The following is a 16182-nucleotide window of genomic DNA, read 5'->3' on the forward strand; positions in this document are numbered from 1 at the left end:
CCAGAGACTCATAGAATCAAAACACAGTCTTGTCTAGGTGACGTCACCATCCCATGCCAACCTTGCTTACCTGCTTTATGATCAATTCAGTTGTGATCTGTGCTCATCCAAGACCATTGTCTGGTGTGTATTATTCCCACCTCACCCACGAGCTACAAATCTGTGACTGCTGCAAATTATTTTCAGGTTTTACAAATGGCTAGAGAGAGAGATGAAAGACAATCCTAAAGAATTTACAAATAACCAGAGCACAAAATTAAACAAACTTAATTGGCTTACAAGCAGGCAGCTTCTGAAATCTGAATCTAACAAAGCAAGAGGAATGCAGTCTATTTGTTCAGCTGATATTTTATGTCACTTAGCTAATTGTTATTGCTGCAATCTGTATTGTGGGTGGGCTTTATAAGACAGTAACAATATTAATTTTAGCTGATTTAAGGTTTTTTATGTGTTTCTTTTCTGATCTAAATGAGCTGCTATGAATGGCAGCAAAAGGAAATGCTATTTAATACAACTCAGAGTTTGGTCCTCTAGGCAAGATGGAGAAGGATTGGTGGACTACATCATCAAGCTATTTTTTTTGTTTAAAGAGCAGGGAAGAGACTTTTGATATAGAAAATTGCCTGTTACTTACCTTAGTAACACTTATATTCATGATGCTTAATTGTTAAAAATGCCTAGAATGGCTAATGCAGTGCCAGCTCCACTTTCGCCCTGCCTTTACTCTCAGATCTCTGGATTAGTATACCTACTTATGCATATGTTAGACTGTGGTCCTTTCTTTTCCTTTCAGTGTACTGAACTCTTGGGAGTAGCTCTGATTCCCTTTCCTCCTAACTTCAATTCCCTGGGGCATCCGTGGATTTGTAGAGATCTGGTACACATAATTGCCTTCGAACTTTCATATGCAGCTTAACTGAGGTGACTCACACATGGCATTTTTCCTACCTAGAGAATTTCTGTGTTGTAGAACACTTGTGAGAAGCACATCATGGGACAATTTTTTATTTTGTCATGACTACATACATTGAAGTACCATCTTTCCAGTGTAATTGCAGCAAAATAAATATGTCATATTTCAACTGCACTATCTACTATATATTTTGAAAAGTTTTGTTTCTTTGATACACATTTGGATCCCTCTTAAAATATCATCATCATAGTTTGTGTGCTGGTTCCTGAGATCAAGGAACAGGTTTTCATCTATGTTTGGCTACAGTTGGATACCATTTTAAATCAAAATGGACTGAACCTTTCAAATCTGCACTGATTTTAACCAGCAATTTCGAAATCTCCCCCAACCCCCCTTATTTTGCTTTTTTATTTCTTAGACCTTTCAAGCTATGTGTGGGTATGGGGCTTCATAATATATCGAGGGGTACCGATTTTAATCTGCATAGAAAATTCCTCAGTGTAGAAAAAAAATGTCACATGGACATTGGTTCCAGTTTTCAGTCCACTTAGAGACCGATCCATCACAAACCCTTATATTTCAAGGCTAGACTAAGTGGAATGGGAAGGCACACAGGTGTCTGATCTGTGAGCAGTCCCAGAGATTCCTTTATGAGGCAGCCCAAGGACTACATTGCTCCCTCCATTCCTGTAAAATATGTTCCTGTCTTTTAAACTTTTAAAAATTGGTAATCCAGTCACCCACTGCCTGGAGCAGCACGACTCCTTGTCGCTGTGTGTTTTGATTGCAAATACAGCAAGGCACTTGGGAGCAATGGGGCTTGATAATGTCATGTTGCTGTTAGGGAGAATTGTATGCACACACACAAAATGGCTACTCCAGTGTTTATTATACTATAAAAGGGACTTTAATTTGACTAGAGCTATACAGTACTGTGACGTCTGTTTAACTTCAATGCTATAGTGTGTTTTCATTGCTGAGTTAATATTTCTCCTCCTAATGTTTGATTGATTTCACACATCCAGGAGTCTGTGTACGTAATTATATTAAATGAATATTTCTTGGCCTCTACTGCCTTTTAGGGTTTCCTGACTTCCTACTGCTTTGTCTTTTTAGTGTTTGAATGACTGTCCCTGAGAGTGGCCATTTTGTCCCATAAGGAAAAGCTCCAAAGTATCTTTATTAGGACCACAGCGTGCAACTGTGGATTTTGTAGCTATTAACAGTTGGGGCCAACAGTGGGAGTTATCTCCACTGACAGTGTAAGTTCAGAATTTGCCATCTTTTCATAAAAAGATGGCAAATTCTGCATTGGTATAACTTAACATTCAAAACACTTGTGAAATCGAAAAAGTATTGCTAATAAAGTATTACATATATCAGATGTATATGTTTGCTCAGCACTAAGTCCTCTCAGTACTAACTAGCAGTGGCGTAGCATGGGGGTGCAGGGGGGGCCGGCCGCACCGGGCGCAACATCTGGGGGTTAGGGTTAGGGTGCGCAAATCCATGGGTTAGGGGGCGCAAATTACTTGCCTTGCCCCAGGTGCTGACAACCCACGCTACGCCACTGCTAACTAGCATAGGCAGTGCCCAGGGATGATGGGAGTTATAGTCGTAACAACATCTAGAGGGCTACAGGTTCTCATTCAAAAACTTTAAAAATGCCTCCCAATAAGGGGCGTGGGTGGCGCTGTGGTCTAAACCGCTGAGCCCCTTGGGCTTGCCGATCAGAAGGTTGGTGGTTTGAATCCTCACGATGCTCGAATCCCGTTGCTCAGTCCCAGCTCCTGCCAAACTAGCAGTTCAAAAGCATGCCAAAAAGTGCAAGTAGATAAATAGGTACTGCTCCAGCGGGAAGGTAAACGGTGTTTCCGTTTTGCCAGAAGCGGCTTAGTCATGCTGGCCACATGACCTGGAAAAACTGTCTGTGGACAAACGCCAGCTCCCTCAGCCTGTAAAGCAAGATGAGTGCCGCAACCCCAGAGTCATCTGCAACTGGACTTAACTGTCAGGGGTCCTTTACCTTTAAGGCAGTGTAGGCAAACAGTGTTTCTATTTTAGTTTACAGTCAGTTTTAATTATTTTTTAAAAATATTTTAAATAGTTGTTTTTAACTATTTTACTGGTAATTGTAAACTGCTTTGAGGTTCATTTTTATTTTTGCAAAAGGTATGTAAATTTTATGAAATGTCTGCTGTCACAAGATTGAGTTCCATTTAGAATTGACAATTGGTTCTTCCAGGAACTGTGGGAATTGGGCTCTCCAAATAACAATCTTTCCTACATACAGTGCTGCATTCTTTCCCCCTCTGACTTCACAAAGAGGGGATAAATGATAAAATGTATTGAAGCAGAGCTAGTGCATGCCAGGTTTACATGTAACAATGTAATGAATAAAAAATGAAAAACTTAATTAAGAAAAAATGATTCTTCACAAATTACTTCAAACACTAATAGGAAACCTAAAGGATTCGGTGACTTTTTGTAACACTTGTATATATGCAGATCAGATTCCAGAATGTACAGTATTCAAGAAATGGAAAAACAGAAATGTACCCATTAACCTTTATGTTGCATGACAGAAGCCACAAGCTTCATTAATATTTATATGCTGAACCATTAAAGCCATATATAGTAGTACTACCACTGGGAAGATCTCAACAGCCTTGTAGTTCTGAATGTCTCTGACTTGGCAAATGTACAGCATATTACTTCAGGAACATATTCCTGCACCATTGTTTCCAGTGACATTAATTGGATTACATATCATTTTTCGTCGTCCTGTGGTAATTTACACAATATTTCCCGTAAAAGTCAATTCTCCCTTCTGTCTGGATCGGAGTGGGTAGCGGGAGGAATGACAGTTTGTAAAATAATGCAAAATCAGCTGCATTTTTTTTATTTTAAGAAAAGGAGCAGGATTCTGAAAACAAAGTAGGGTAAGCTGAAGATGGGATTCAGTGAATGTTTTAAGATGACTAGCAACCCTTGCCAAAAAGAAATTAGCAGAAAATAATTGGCAACTTGGGTAGTGCGAACAGGCAAATTGATGCTCTGTAAGCGTTTAAAGATCGTCTGATGGGCAGCTGCTTTGTGTTCCCTTACTGTATGAGTAGTGTCTTTAGCAAACAGAGAAGTCCTTTATTTTTATAGCCTGGAAGTTATGAAACTTCTGAAATGATGAAGGTCTACAATTATCTGTTTTGACCAGTGGGTAGCAAATGGAAAGACCTTTGGTAGTTAGAGTTGGAATGGTTTATTAAATTACTGCTGATGCTGACTGCAGGTTGGGTTTTTATATAGAAATTGATGATGTTTTTTTATAGGAAGATTTTTCTGATGCGCAGTGTAAATTAGTAACGCAGAGTCTTCTTTTTGAAAAGAATAAAAGCTTTACTGAGTTAAAACTTGTTTGCAAATAACACAGCATAGTGAACAGAAGATTTAAACTAGCTTCAGAGCATACACAGATTACCGGCTTCACTTCTGAGTCAGGCTCCATACACACACTGACTCCACCCTCACTCATGGCTCCACAGCTCACAGGCTCCAAAACTGTCTCCAAACTAACAGGATCCAAACTGTTTGCCTGCAAGTACAGTGGTGCCCCGCAAGACGAACGCCTCGCAAGACGGAAAACTTGCTAGACGAAAGAGTTTTCCGTTTTGGAGGTGCTTCACAAAACGAATTTCCTATGGGCTTGCTTCGCAAGACGACAATGTCTTGCGAGTTCCTGCTGGTTTTTTTTCCTCCCCCCCTTTTTCTAAGCCACTAAGCCGCTTATCAGCTGATCCGATCAGCAGATAAGCCGCTAAAAGCCGCTAATAGCGCTAATCCGCTAATCCTTTAATGGGCTTGCTTTGCAAGACGAAAAAACCGCTAGACGAAGAGAATCACAGAACGGATTCTTTTCGTCTTGCGAGGCACCACTGTAGATACAATACATTTATACAGAGAATGAGTCATCCTCAGGATGAGTCACAGTGATTCAGCATACAGAGTGATTGTGCAGCTTTACAGCATTCCTCAACATTTCTAGACTGCTTTACTGCTTCCCTTTATGGCTTCTGCTCTCAAATACAGTACCTTTGCCACATGACGTATTCATGTTTTTAGATCACCTGTTTCTTCTTTACTCTATCAGGTAGTTGTGTTTTAAAATATGCATGCAGTGTCCCAATTGACTTTGGGGGTTTGGGCGCGATTAACTATGCAAGCTCCAAGCTGACATAGTTGACAAGCCTGATCTTGGGAGAACTTTCTTGAAGGAGTGAGGCTGCCTCCTCTTCACCCTTGAAATGCCCTGTTTTGGGGGCTTAATGCTGGCAGATATGCTATCAACTGTAGATCTAAACCTGAATAGCTTCCTGCTGGCATTAACTCACAGGAACAGGGTGGGGGCTCCATAGTAAATGTTCCACCACATCCACGAAGTTGCTCCCAGCCAGCAGAGACACCTTCACCCCATCTTAACCACTTTCAGCCAGATATGTAGGCAGGGATTGCTCTGAAAAAATAAGAATAAAGACCACTGCTGACAGCTATGTTAACAATCCAGTAGGGAAAAAATGCATAAAGGAGTTGGTGCTTCAGCACTAGATAAAATAATGTGTAGCAAAACTATTATTTTAGCTCATTCATAAAGTTATGTGAAAACCATATCTTAAACTCTGAACCACTTTGGTTGTGTTTAGATTGGTAGGTTCAGCTGAATAGTTAATGCACAGATAAATTATAGTTGTGTCTCCTTAGAAGCCTTTGCAACATAGAATTGTGGTGTTCTCAAAAAATAATGCTTACTATGATTGCTAGGTAGAAGCACCTCTTACATCTAGCCTGCCAGAATTGCATTGGGTGGAATACAGTAAGCTGGGAGGATTTTGTTGGACATAGATAGATATTGCCTGAAGACATAATGATTCCACTGTCTAGGCAGCTGCTTGTGTTATCCTATCCCAACGAAGCAGTTTTTCAAATGATGAGCTAGTGTGCTGAATTCAGCTACCTGCCACCTATAACAAAAGCACCTAGTTATTTTGCAGCCTACTGCAAATATGTATTTTTGTACTCTGATATCCTATATATAATCTGTAAAAAAAAGAGTGTACATAGATAAACACTATCTGGGCAAAGCACCTCTTTGGGATTGTTATTAAGTCATGACCTACAACTTAAGTCACCATGGCAAGCAAAATCTTTTCCAAAAACATTTTAGACATGGTTTAAGTAAAGTCTGTAGAATAGTACAACCAAGAAAAAAAGAGAAAAGGAGAAAGAATTAAATAATTTGGTCTTTTTTTGGTTGATATTTAGCTGTTGAGGTGTTGTTTTTCTGGAGAATAGCATTGCATATATTGTCTGTAATAGTCAGCTTCCATTTAGCCTTACTGACTGTGTTCATCAGCAGGAAATTCCTTTTTGGAAATGTTGAATGCTGCAAGACCTAACTTGTTTTCATTTTTTGCTGTGGTCCCTGTAGAGTATCTTAAATGCTTGTTCCTTGCTTTGCCTAAAATAGCTATAAGAACTTGAAAGAAGAAATGAAGGTTAAGAGATAAAGGTTCTTCCCTTTTGTGCATTACCAGTTTGGTGACTTCTGCTCACCTTGCCTCATGCTTGCTTGTTAACTCAGACATAAAAAAGCAAGAAACAATAAAGCCCAAACTGGATAGGTGTGTTTCTACTGACAAAAGACCCCAGTCATTTTTATTTAAAGATCTGACCAATTCCACTCTGTCCATCCAACACCTTGCTACCTGACCTAGTGTGAAACAAAGGCGTGAGGCCCTGATCAGATGCATGTTGCCTGTACATGTAACTCAAAAACAAGTCCCACAAATGCCGCAGTTCTTGCTCCCTAGTAATTGAGCTTTGAGCTGTTGCCACAGCTTACAGAGTAAGTAAACATGCAAAAGATGGTACTCTTGGAATATAAAAATAAATGAGACTTTAATGCCCCATCCTAAGCATGGTAATGCCACATTTAGTTCACTGGAACACATTTCCAAGCAAATGAGCATTGAGTTGCAATAGTTTTGCAGGAGATCGCTAGGAACTAGGGGTTAATCTGGTCTCAGAAACAGACTCTGATTCCTCCCCCTACCCTTGCTGCTGTCGTGAGTCCTTGCTGCAAGGTCCATTTCCACCTGGCCTAGGAGGCAGGGCTCAGACTCACTCTGAACAGCCAAAGGAGGCTCCTGGGAGGCTGGAGGTACATTGCTGGAACAAATCTTGGGTTGGGGCAACTGGCTAAAATGCTTCACCATGTTTTAAGTGGTTCCCCTGTTTTGTTTTTGTCAGGTGGGTGTTGGTTAAATGTTTAGTTGGGGTTGGCGGTTAATTTAATTTGGGTATAGCTGTAAACTATTGTTATTGTTGCTGTTATTGTCATTATTGGTTTCTATTGATTCATTGGTTTGTTTGTTGTCTGTATAGGATAGTCTGTTTTTTAAATGTTTGTTGTGTTTTTATATGTGCTGTAAGCTACCCCGAGTGGCTGGGGAAACCCAGCCAGATAGGTGGGATCTAAATTTTAAAAAAATATTATTATTATTTATCACAGAATGTTATTAACCAGACAACAAAAACCAACAGCAACATAGCAAGGGCAGCATGCAGGAGATAGTTGCACAGACACACTTATACACTACATTATAATAAACTCTGAAAACAGAAAAAGGTTTTTTGTTTTATTAAAAGAAATGACTATTCTCTGCTGCCATTGCATCTGCACAGTGCTGGCTAGTGGAGCTTTCTGAAGTAATAAGAGGCCTGCTGTATGTAGGCTTAGGAGATCTGATGGAACCCTCAAAGACTCATTGTGACTTATTTGCATTATACTGCACAGATACTATGCAGACAAAACCACTTGCATTTGTTCTTACTTGACTGCCATCATTTTAACAGTCAGAGATGGATGCAGCCAGGGTTCCATCTAGTTACCGTATTTTTCCATGTATAAGACTAGGTTTTTTTTAACCAAATAATTAGGTTTAAAATTTGGGTTCTTCTAATAACACGGGTTGTAGTGAGGGGTGTTTGGAGCCCCCCAAAACAGGGGGCATCTTATATATGGGGACATCTTATACACGGAAAAATACGGTATTTCATCCTTGATAGATTTCAGCTTGTGTAGTCTGATGAAGTGGGCAAATTACTTGTACTTCCCAGCGGCGTAGCGTGAGTTGTCAGCACCCGGGGCAACGCAAGTAATTTGCGCCCCCTAACCCGGGGCAAGGCAAGTAATTTGCGCCCCCCCAACCCCTAACCTGCGAGTTTCCGCTGGCGCTGCCGCGCAAACAACGCTGCTTGCCCGGAGGAGGATGGAGGCAGAAGCAGCCGCCGCCTGGGTTAGGGTTAGGGTTAGGGTTAGGGTTAGGGTTAGGGTTAGGGTTAGGGTTAGGGCCGAGGGGATGGCGGCGGCGGCAGGGTGCAGAGGCTGCCCGTGCCCGGCCAGGCGTCGGTGGCGGCGTCGGCGCTGCTGCAGCGGCTGCTCCTCCTGCGAGCAGTGAGCGGAGCGCAGCCACAGCGACGGCGGGGGGCGCGCGCGCTAGGGCGCAAGGCTGGCGGTGGCGGCGGGGAGCCCGGCGGAGGAAGGAACTTGTCCCTTCCCTCTGGACTCGCGCCCCCCCCCAGATGTTGCGCCCGGTGCGGTCGGCACCCCTGGCACCCCCCACGCTACGCCACTGGTACTTCCTGAATATTAAAATCTGCCAGGGCTGGACTTGCCATTTGGACTTTAGAGTTGCATAATGCCTTTTGGGGTGGGGTGGACAGTCATAGGCAGTGCTTGAACCCTGCTTAAAACACTAAAACAAAATGTGGAGACTTAGATAATTCTGGATAATTATCACCTAGTATCTAATGTTCCATTTTTTTGAGTAAAATGTTAGAAAAGGTAGTGGTTTTTCAACTCCAGGTGGTTTTGGATTACAAATACCTTTGAACAATATGTGGCTCCCAGACTATGAAAACTTGCTTTTCTCTATGAGCTACTTTAGGCTCTTTTCTTAATTTGTCTTCTGTACAGCATTTCTGAAGAGAAAAGGGGAAAGAGCCTAACAAGGGATCTTTTTGTTCTTTGACAAGAGAAGGCAATTATGAACCATTTAAGTTCTGAATGGAGCTTCCCTGACAGTACTTGTCTCACTGATTTCTTTGACAGCAAAGTGCTGGAAGCAGCTTCTAGCTTCCTAAAGACTGACAGTACTTGTTGCTGAGTGACAGCAAAACTAAAATAAATTGTAATCATAAAATGAGTTTTAAGGTGTATACTGTAGTTATAACTCCCTTGGTCAAAGCTTTCCCCCTCCTTTATTGAAAGCCCATAGGATGGCTACTTACGCTTCGGGGGTGGGAAGGATTTGTATGTCTCCTCATAAAAAGATGGTAAACAGAGAACATCAATATGCATAAATTTTGCATTTGCTAATTTATATGCATACATGCAAATTTGGAAGGAATTGTTGTTGTTTAGTCATTTAGTCGTGTCTGACTCTTCGTGACCCCATGGACCAGAGCACGCCAGGTACTCCTGTTTTCCACTGCCTCCCCCAGTTTGGTCAAACTCATGTTGGTAGCCTTTGAGAACACTGTCCAACCATCTCGTCCTCTGTCGTCCCCTTCTCCTTGTGCCCTCAATCTTTCCCAAAATCAGGGTCTTTTCCAGGGTCTTATGAGGTGGCCAAAGTATTGGAGCCTCAGCTTCACGATCTGTCCTTCCAGTGAGCACTCAGGGCTGATTTCCTTAAGAATGGATAGGTTTGATCTTCTTGCAGTCCATGGGACTCTCAAGTCTCCTCCAGCACCATAATTCAAAAGCACCAGTTCTTCGGCAATCAGCCTTCTTTATGGTCCAGCTCTCTCTTCCATACATCACTACTGGGAAAACCGTAGCTTTAACTATAGGGACCTTTGTCGGCAAGGCGATGTCTCTGCTTTTTAAGATGCTGTCTGGGTTTGTCATTGCTTTTCTACTAAGAAGCAGGCGCCTTTTAATTTTGTGACTGCTGTCACCATCTGCAGTGATCATGAAACCCAAGAAAGTAAAGTCTCTCACTGCCTCCATTTCTTCCCCTTCTATTTGCCAGGAGGTGATGGGCCCAGTGGCCATGATCTTCATTTTTTTGATGTTGAGCTTCAGACCATATTTTGCTCTCTCCTCTTTCACCCTCATTAAAAGGTTCTTTAATTCCTCCTCACTTTCTGCCATCAACGTTGTGTCATCTGCATATCTGAGGTTGTTGATATTTCTTCTGGCGATCTTAATTCCGGCTTGGGATTCATCCAGCCCAGCCTTTCACATGATGAATTCTGCATATAAGTTAAATAAGCAGAGAGACAATATACAGCCTTGCCGTACTCCTTTCCCAATTTTGAACCAATCAGTTGTTCTATATCCAGTTCTAACTGTAGCTTCTTGTCCCACATAGAGATTTCTCAAGAGACAGATGAGGTGATCAGGCACTCCCATTTCTTTAAGAACTTGCCATAGTTTGCTGTGGTCGACACAGTCAAAGGCTTTTGCGTAGTAAATGAAGCAGAAGTAGATGTTTTTCTGGAACTTTCTAGCTTTCTCCATAATCCAGCGCATGTTTGCAATTTGGTCTCTGGTTCACCTGCCCCTTCGAAATCCAGCTTGCACTTCTGGGAGTTCTCGGTCCACATACTGCTTGAGCCTTCCTTGTAGAATTTTAAGCATAACCTTGCTAGCATGTGAAATGAGTGCAATTGTGCGGTAGTTGGAGCATTCTTTGGCACTGCCCTTCTTTGGGATTGGGATGTAGACTGATCTTCTCCAATCTTCTGGCCACTACTGAGTTTTGATTACTGTAGTTTAAATAAAAATACAATACATCTCAATTGAGTGGGGAAGTCTGTGTCCAGGTGACATGTATGCCTTCTCTGTTGTATGGGTCCTAACTATTGATGGATAACTTCAAGGCTCCTGATCTTCCTTGTTATCATCAAACCAGAGTTCGACTGGATGTTCTTTAAAACAGAGGGCATCTTTAGACAGAAAACCGTTGGCCACTCTTAAGAGCCCAGTTTGTTTTTCCCATTAGTGATGTGTTCTGCTTAAACAAGAAAATGGAACCTTTTCCAGATATGCATCTTCATTTTTTTGGTGCATGCATTTCTATGACTTGGGTAGTAGTAGGATTACTGTGTTTGGGTTTGTTTTGATGAGTGCCATGGCCTGGCTGGACACAGAGGAATGGTGGGAGGCACCTGATGGGAAACCCCCCATGGGAAGAAGGCTCAGAGCCCAGTGATTGGCAGTGGGATAATAATGAGTGGTCAGAGCGAGAAGAGGGAAAAGACTAGAAAGAGGAAGTGTCAGAAGCTGACGACATAACAGGTTTTAGAGAGCAGGGAGAGCCTGTGGCAGAGAGAATCCCAGAAGCGGAAGCCGGAGAGGAGGGAGGCCAAGATACAAAGAAGAGTCAGCCAAGTGAGGAAGCAAAGGTGTCTTCCCCCTCCTGCTTTGATATGCTCCCCTATTCCATGGTCTCCCAGGACTAGGAGGGGTATGCGTGGGAGGAGCAAAGACAGGCATGCTGTCATAGTCTCAGATTGCTTGGGAAGAACCTGGTAGAGGAGGAGACTTAGGTAGCTGTGGGAAGGGGGGGGAGGACCCTTAGTCTCTACAACTGCCTCATAGGGGAAAGGCCTGCCGAAGAAGGGTTGCTGTGCTCACTAGGCCTGGCAGTCCTGAACAGATCCTATTTCTTCTAATAAAGAGTTAACTTCGCTTACTCCAGCAATTTAATGCTGTCATGCTCCTGCCATGAGTTTCTAGGTTATTTTTGCCTTCTCTTCAAGTTCATTTTCAAGTTGAAATATTTAATTTAAACATTTAATTTAATATTAAAATACTTTGTTTTGCTGCTTAGATACATTTAATGGCAGTTAAAACTTGATGTGTGTTAGATGATGCAAACTCATTTTTTATCCTTTCTTTCTCTTTTGCCAGACATGCATTTGTGCACAAATTCTTAGTCAGTAATTTATTGCATGAGCGAGTCTGTCAGGGTTTTCCATTTCACAGTGTGGGTCAATATTTTTTTCTTGTGGAAAAAATGGTAACTGATATATATTGCACAGCATTCCGTGTGTTTTTCCCTTGTCAAAAGTTTACCAGACTTTTGTTATAAAGAAAGCAGACTGAAGTCAGAAAGATAAGAGGGGGAAATGAACAAAAACTCACCTTCAAAGCTGCCAATGTTAACTTTTAAAGGTCTCTCCCCCTGTATTTTAATAGCTGCCAAGGAAAATCTTCAGGTGCCATGGCATGTTTCAACTGCTGGAATCCTTGGGCCAAGGTCCTTGTACTTGCCAAGGTCCCAGTACTGGCATCTTCCCTCAGCCCTTTTTAACTCAATCTCAACTTGTCATTCTGAACAGCTCTAAATACCTGTCTCTAACTGCTACACTCATTTCCCAGAATGCCTATCTCTCTGAGGCATTGGCTACAGGCACAGATTTAAGTAAACCAAGGATGAGAAACTACTGACTCACAGCTTCTGCTGCTTAGCTGTGACCCCCATGCAGCAATTATGCTTAGAAAAATCAACTTATTTTTGAACCAGTGGCATCTTTTTAAATATCTAACTGGTGTGTCAGCGGAGGGGGCAGTTTGAATGAGAAAGGGAGGGAGAGGGGAAATTGTGTGACCCTAACCATGATGTGACCACTAGGGGGCACTCTTCTGTGGGCCATCTCAAATCTGGAAGCAGACTGTCAGGTGCATGAGATTTCTGGACTGTAATGAGAATGGCTTTGAATGGTGCATGATTGATTCCTAGCCTTAATTCTGGCTAGATGTTATATTTGGAGCCTGTATTTGGGTGGGTGGCTAGCATTATCACACACACCTACACATGCATATTCAATAAACACACAGGCATCATAATAAATGTAATTTTCAAGAGCTATTGTTTTCATTAATTCGCAGAACACATGACTGAATAGTGCACGGCATGTAAAATGAAATTGATTCTTCTTCTTTTTAAACGCAGTTACTTTGAACTGGAAAGCAGTGGCCTGAGAGATGAAATAAGATATCACTACAGATTTAATGGAAAGTCAAGAACAGAAGTATTTCCGTATCGGCTGGCAGATGGACAGTGGCATAAGATTGCGTTATCACTTAGTGCATCCCACCTCCTGCTTCATGTCGACTGCAATAGGTAAAGTTACTTCTCTGTAATGTTTCTCTTGAATAACTGCCTGCTCTTCAGACTAAAACTAATTATTTGATGAAATCTGCCATAAAGTTCTGTATGTGCCAAAAAAAAAAAAATTGCAGAGAAAAGTGAATGTGACAGAAGACAGCATTAGAATGAAACAGTAAGCCTGTGATTATGAACAAAAGGCTGATTGCTGATTTTGGGGTAGGGGGTAGGATATTGAATATATCTCCATGTTCTGTAGATATGTGCTCAAGCAATGTTTGCCTTGATTACATATAATGCACTGCACTGAACTGTCCATAGCTTTCCGAGTGAGAAAGGCTTCTCAGTATACCTCCATCGCTTGAAGGTGTTATGTGTTGTTGTTTTTTAAAAAAATTCTTTGAATGTAATCAAGTGCTTGGGGGGGGGGAATCTTTAAAATCTTTTCTAAACATAAACTTCTGAAAGAGCGATATACCTTAATTGCCTAGAACTCCTACTAATTCTCTGCATCAATTTGTTCTGTAAGAAGTTCACAGTAGATACAGGCCTACTTTACTGGGGGGGAATGGGGACTTGTTGTGATATTGTAACATTTATTCATTTATTAATGTGTAGGCTAGAACAGATGTTAAGGGTGCAGAAGGAAGCACACAGGCAGTTCCAGATCTACAAGCCAAAACCTCACTAGAAACTAACTTGTAAAGGCTACAAGATTCTAAATGATGTTAGGTATAAAGCAACTTTGCTTCCAGTGTCTTTTAACTCACCTAAAATCATAATTCTGACATAACAAAAACAGAGAATAACACTGAAGCATTAGCTATTAAAGACTTAAAAAACATTATGTTACACTTACTACATCCTCTTAGAATCTTGGTTGAACTGGCATAAATCATACATCATGAAATGCCTACAATATCTGGGGGAAAACATATGGGGATATTTGGCATTTTTTTTGTCATGGGTTGCCTGTTTTTAGTTGGATTGGCTGGCCTGTGACCATGACATGACATTTATCACATTTGAAATTTATTTAAGGTATTTAGGAATGGGTTGTATCAGGTGATTTTGTCTGTACGTGATGGTTATGTGATTGAGGGTAAACCTTACAGGAAAAACAATGGCTGAAGTGCTGGATATTCATTTATCATTTTCATATTTTCTCTCTGTGTCATGAATTGTGTAAAAAGATAGTTTCCTCTACACACCTATATGATCCAGCACTAGGTGGTACAATATTTTTAACTGAAAAAACATTTGGGGAAAATTTCTGCACCAAGGAACATATAATCATTTATTGTTCTAGGAAATTATAGAATTCGTTTATTTTGGTTACATGCTTGAAATGTGCATTATTTAAAAAAAGTATTGTATAGTGTAGATAACATTATACATTCAATATTTATATTGAACGTAATTTTTATTTTATTGTACAAAATTTTTGTTTTTATGTATACAGTAACCTCACAACAGACAAATGGCAAAAGAGCCAGCCTGCAAACTCAGCTGCCTACAGCATTTTTCTTTGTCAAATGCTCTGCATGTAAGCTTGTTTTAGGCAGTAATCATGCAGGGGACTATGACTTGAGTTACTTTCTGGCAGCATGCCATTTTTACAGGGACATTCATGAACTGGAGCCCACTTAGCCCAAGTGCAGGGGGATTCTGCTGTTCTCGCTGTAGCAGACTAGCATGGCTTCCTTTTGGATTCCTCACACCCCACCCCCAGTAGCTGACAATCCAGAGAGGATGTGCTGCACTGTTTGCCCATAATATATGAGAAATTCGGTTTCCATGACCAATATGCATCACATCTCCTAAGAGTTACTTTACGTAACAGGACAACATCAATGTCTCTAAAATACACATTCAAAGGGCATTTTCATTGAAATATGGTATATGCTTGAAGAGCATGCATTTTAAAAAAACACATTTCCACTTGTTTTCTCTGGCTGAAGAGCTTAAAGGATTGCTAATGGGCACTTAAGCATATGCTGTTCTCAGTGGCATTTCCTAGAATGCCTTTCTTGCCCTAAAATGTGTACTTATTGGTTTACAAGGAGTTGTTTATTTGTATACATTTGTATACTGTTTATCATAAAAAGTGGTTGACAAAAATATATATTAAAAAGTTCAAATAAAACATCTGATTAATAAATTCAAATACCAATGGTACAATTGAGGGAAAGTCTGGTTAAACAGAACAGTTTGAAGCAAAATATTGGGGGGGGGGATTCAGTGTTGATGCCTGCTAAATTTGAGTTGTTCTCAAGTTAAACGTCACAGAATCTGATTCACAATAAGATCATGCTGGCCACATGACCCGAAAATATTGTCTGCGAAAGCAGACAGGCGCAGGCTCCCTCAGCCTGTAAAGTAAGATGAGTGCCGCAACCCTAGAGTCATTTGCGACTGGACTTAATTGTCAGGGGTACCTTTACCTTTTGGAGAGTGAAGAAAGCAACAGTTAGCATGGCCTTCTGTTGAGTGAATCCTAGAATTATTTAAAATTATATCCACTCACTCTTTCTTATATCATAGAAAGCACAAGGAATTAATGTAGATAATTAAATTACAGTTCAGTCTTTATGTTTCTACTTTAAAGTAAGTCCCATTGATTTCAATGGAGCTTGCTCACAAGTAAGTGGGTAGAGGATTTCAACCTTAACATATTGGGAGGAGTTCAATATCACACTAAGGCAATCCTCCCATCAGGACAAGCATTTAGGCTTGCCAGATGGAACAATCCCTTTTCTCCCACACATGCTCTTCAAGGGGATTTCCCAAACCCCCCTGCAAGCCAATTTTTTGGGGGTGTGGGAGAAGGGGGGAAGACCTTGTAGCTCAGCCTTCTGGCATCAGTGACAATGAGCAGAAGAATACACCTTTCAGGTTTTGACTTGTTTGTGGATTGCTTTTGGCTCCAGCCGAGACCTGGCAGTCTCCTTTCTAGACTGGGATAGTGAAATTTCTGGCAGGTACTAAACACCAGTTAGAGCATGCACAGGTGTGCACAACCTGCAGCCCTCCAGATGTTGTTGGGCTACACCTCCCATCATCCCTGATCACTGGCTATGCTGGCTGGGG

The 16182-nt window shown here is 41.2% G+C and overlaps 1 protein-coding gene across 4 annotated transcripts in view; it reads left to right on the top strand.

The window, feature by feature from the left end:
• Positions 1 to 16182, top strand: part of NELL1 (neural EGFL like 1) — a 379279-nt gene that overhangs the window by 77741 nt on the left and 285356 nt on the right. For all 4 annotated transcript variants that reach the window (XM_081164500.1, XM_081164499.1, XM_081164502.1 and 1 more), the window contains exon 4: positions 12937 to 13107. In XM_081164500.1, coding sequence (XP_081020626.1) covers positions 12937 to 13107 — 171 coding nt within the window. The remainder of the gene's footprint in view (positions 1 to 12936; positions 13108 to 16182) is intronic.

This window comes from Podarcis bocagei, assembly GCF_964188305.1.
Source record: "Podarcis bocagei genome assembly, chromosome: 1".
NCBI lineage: Eukaryota > Metazoa > Chordata > Lepidosauria > Squamata > Lacertidae > Podarcis > Podarcis bocagei.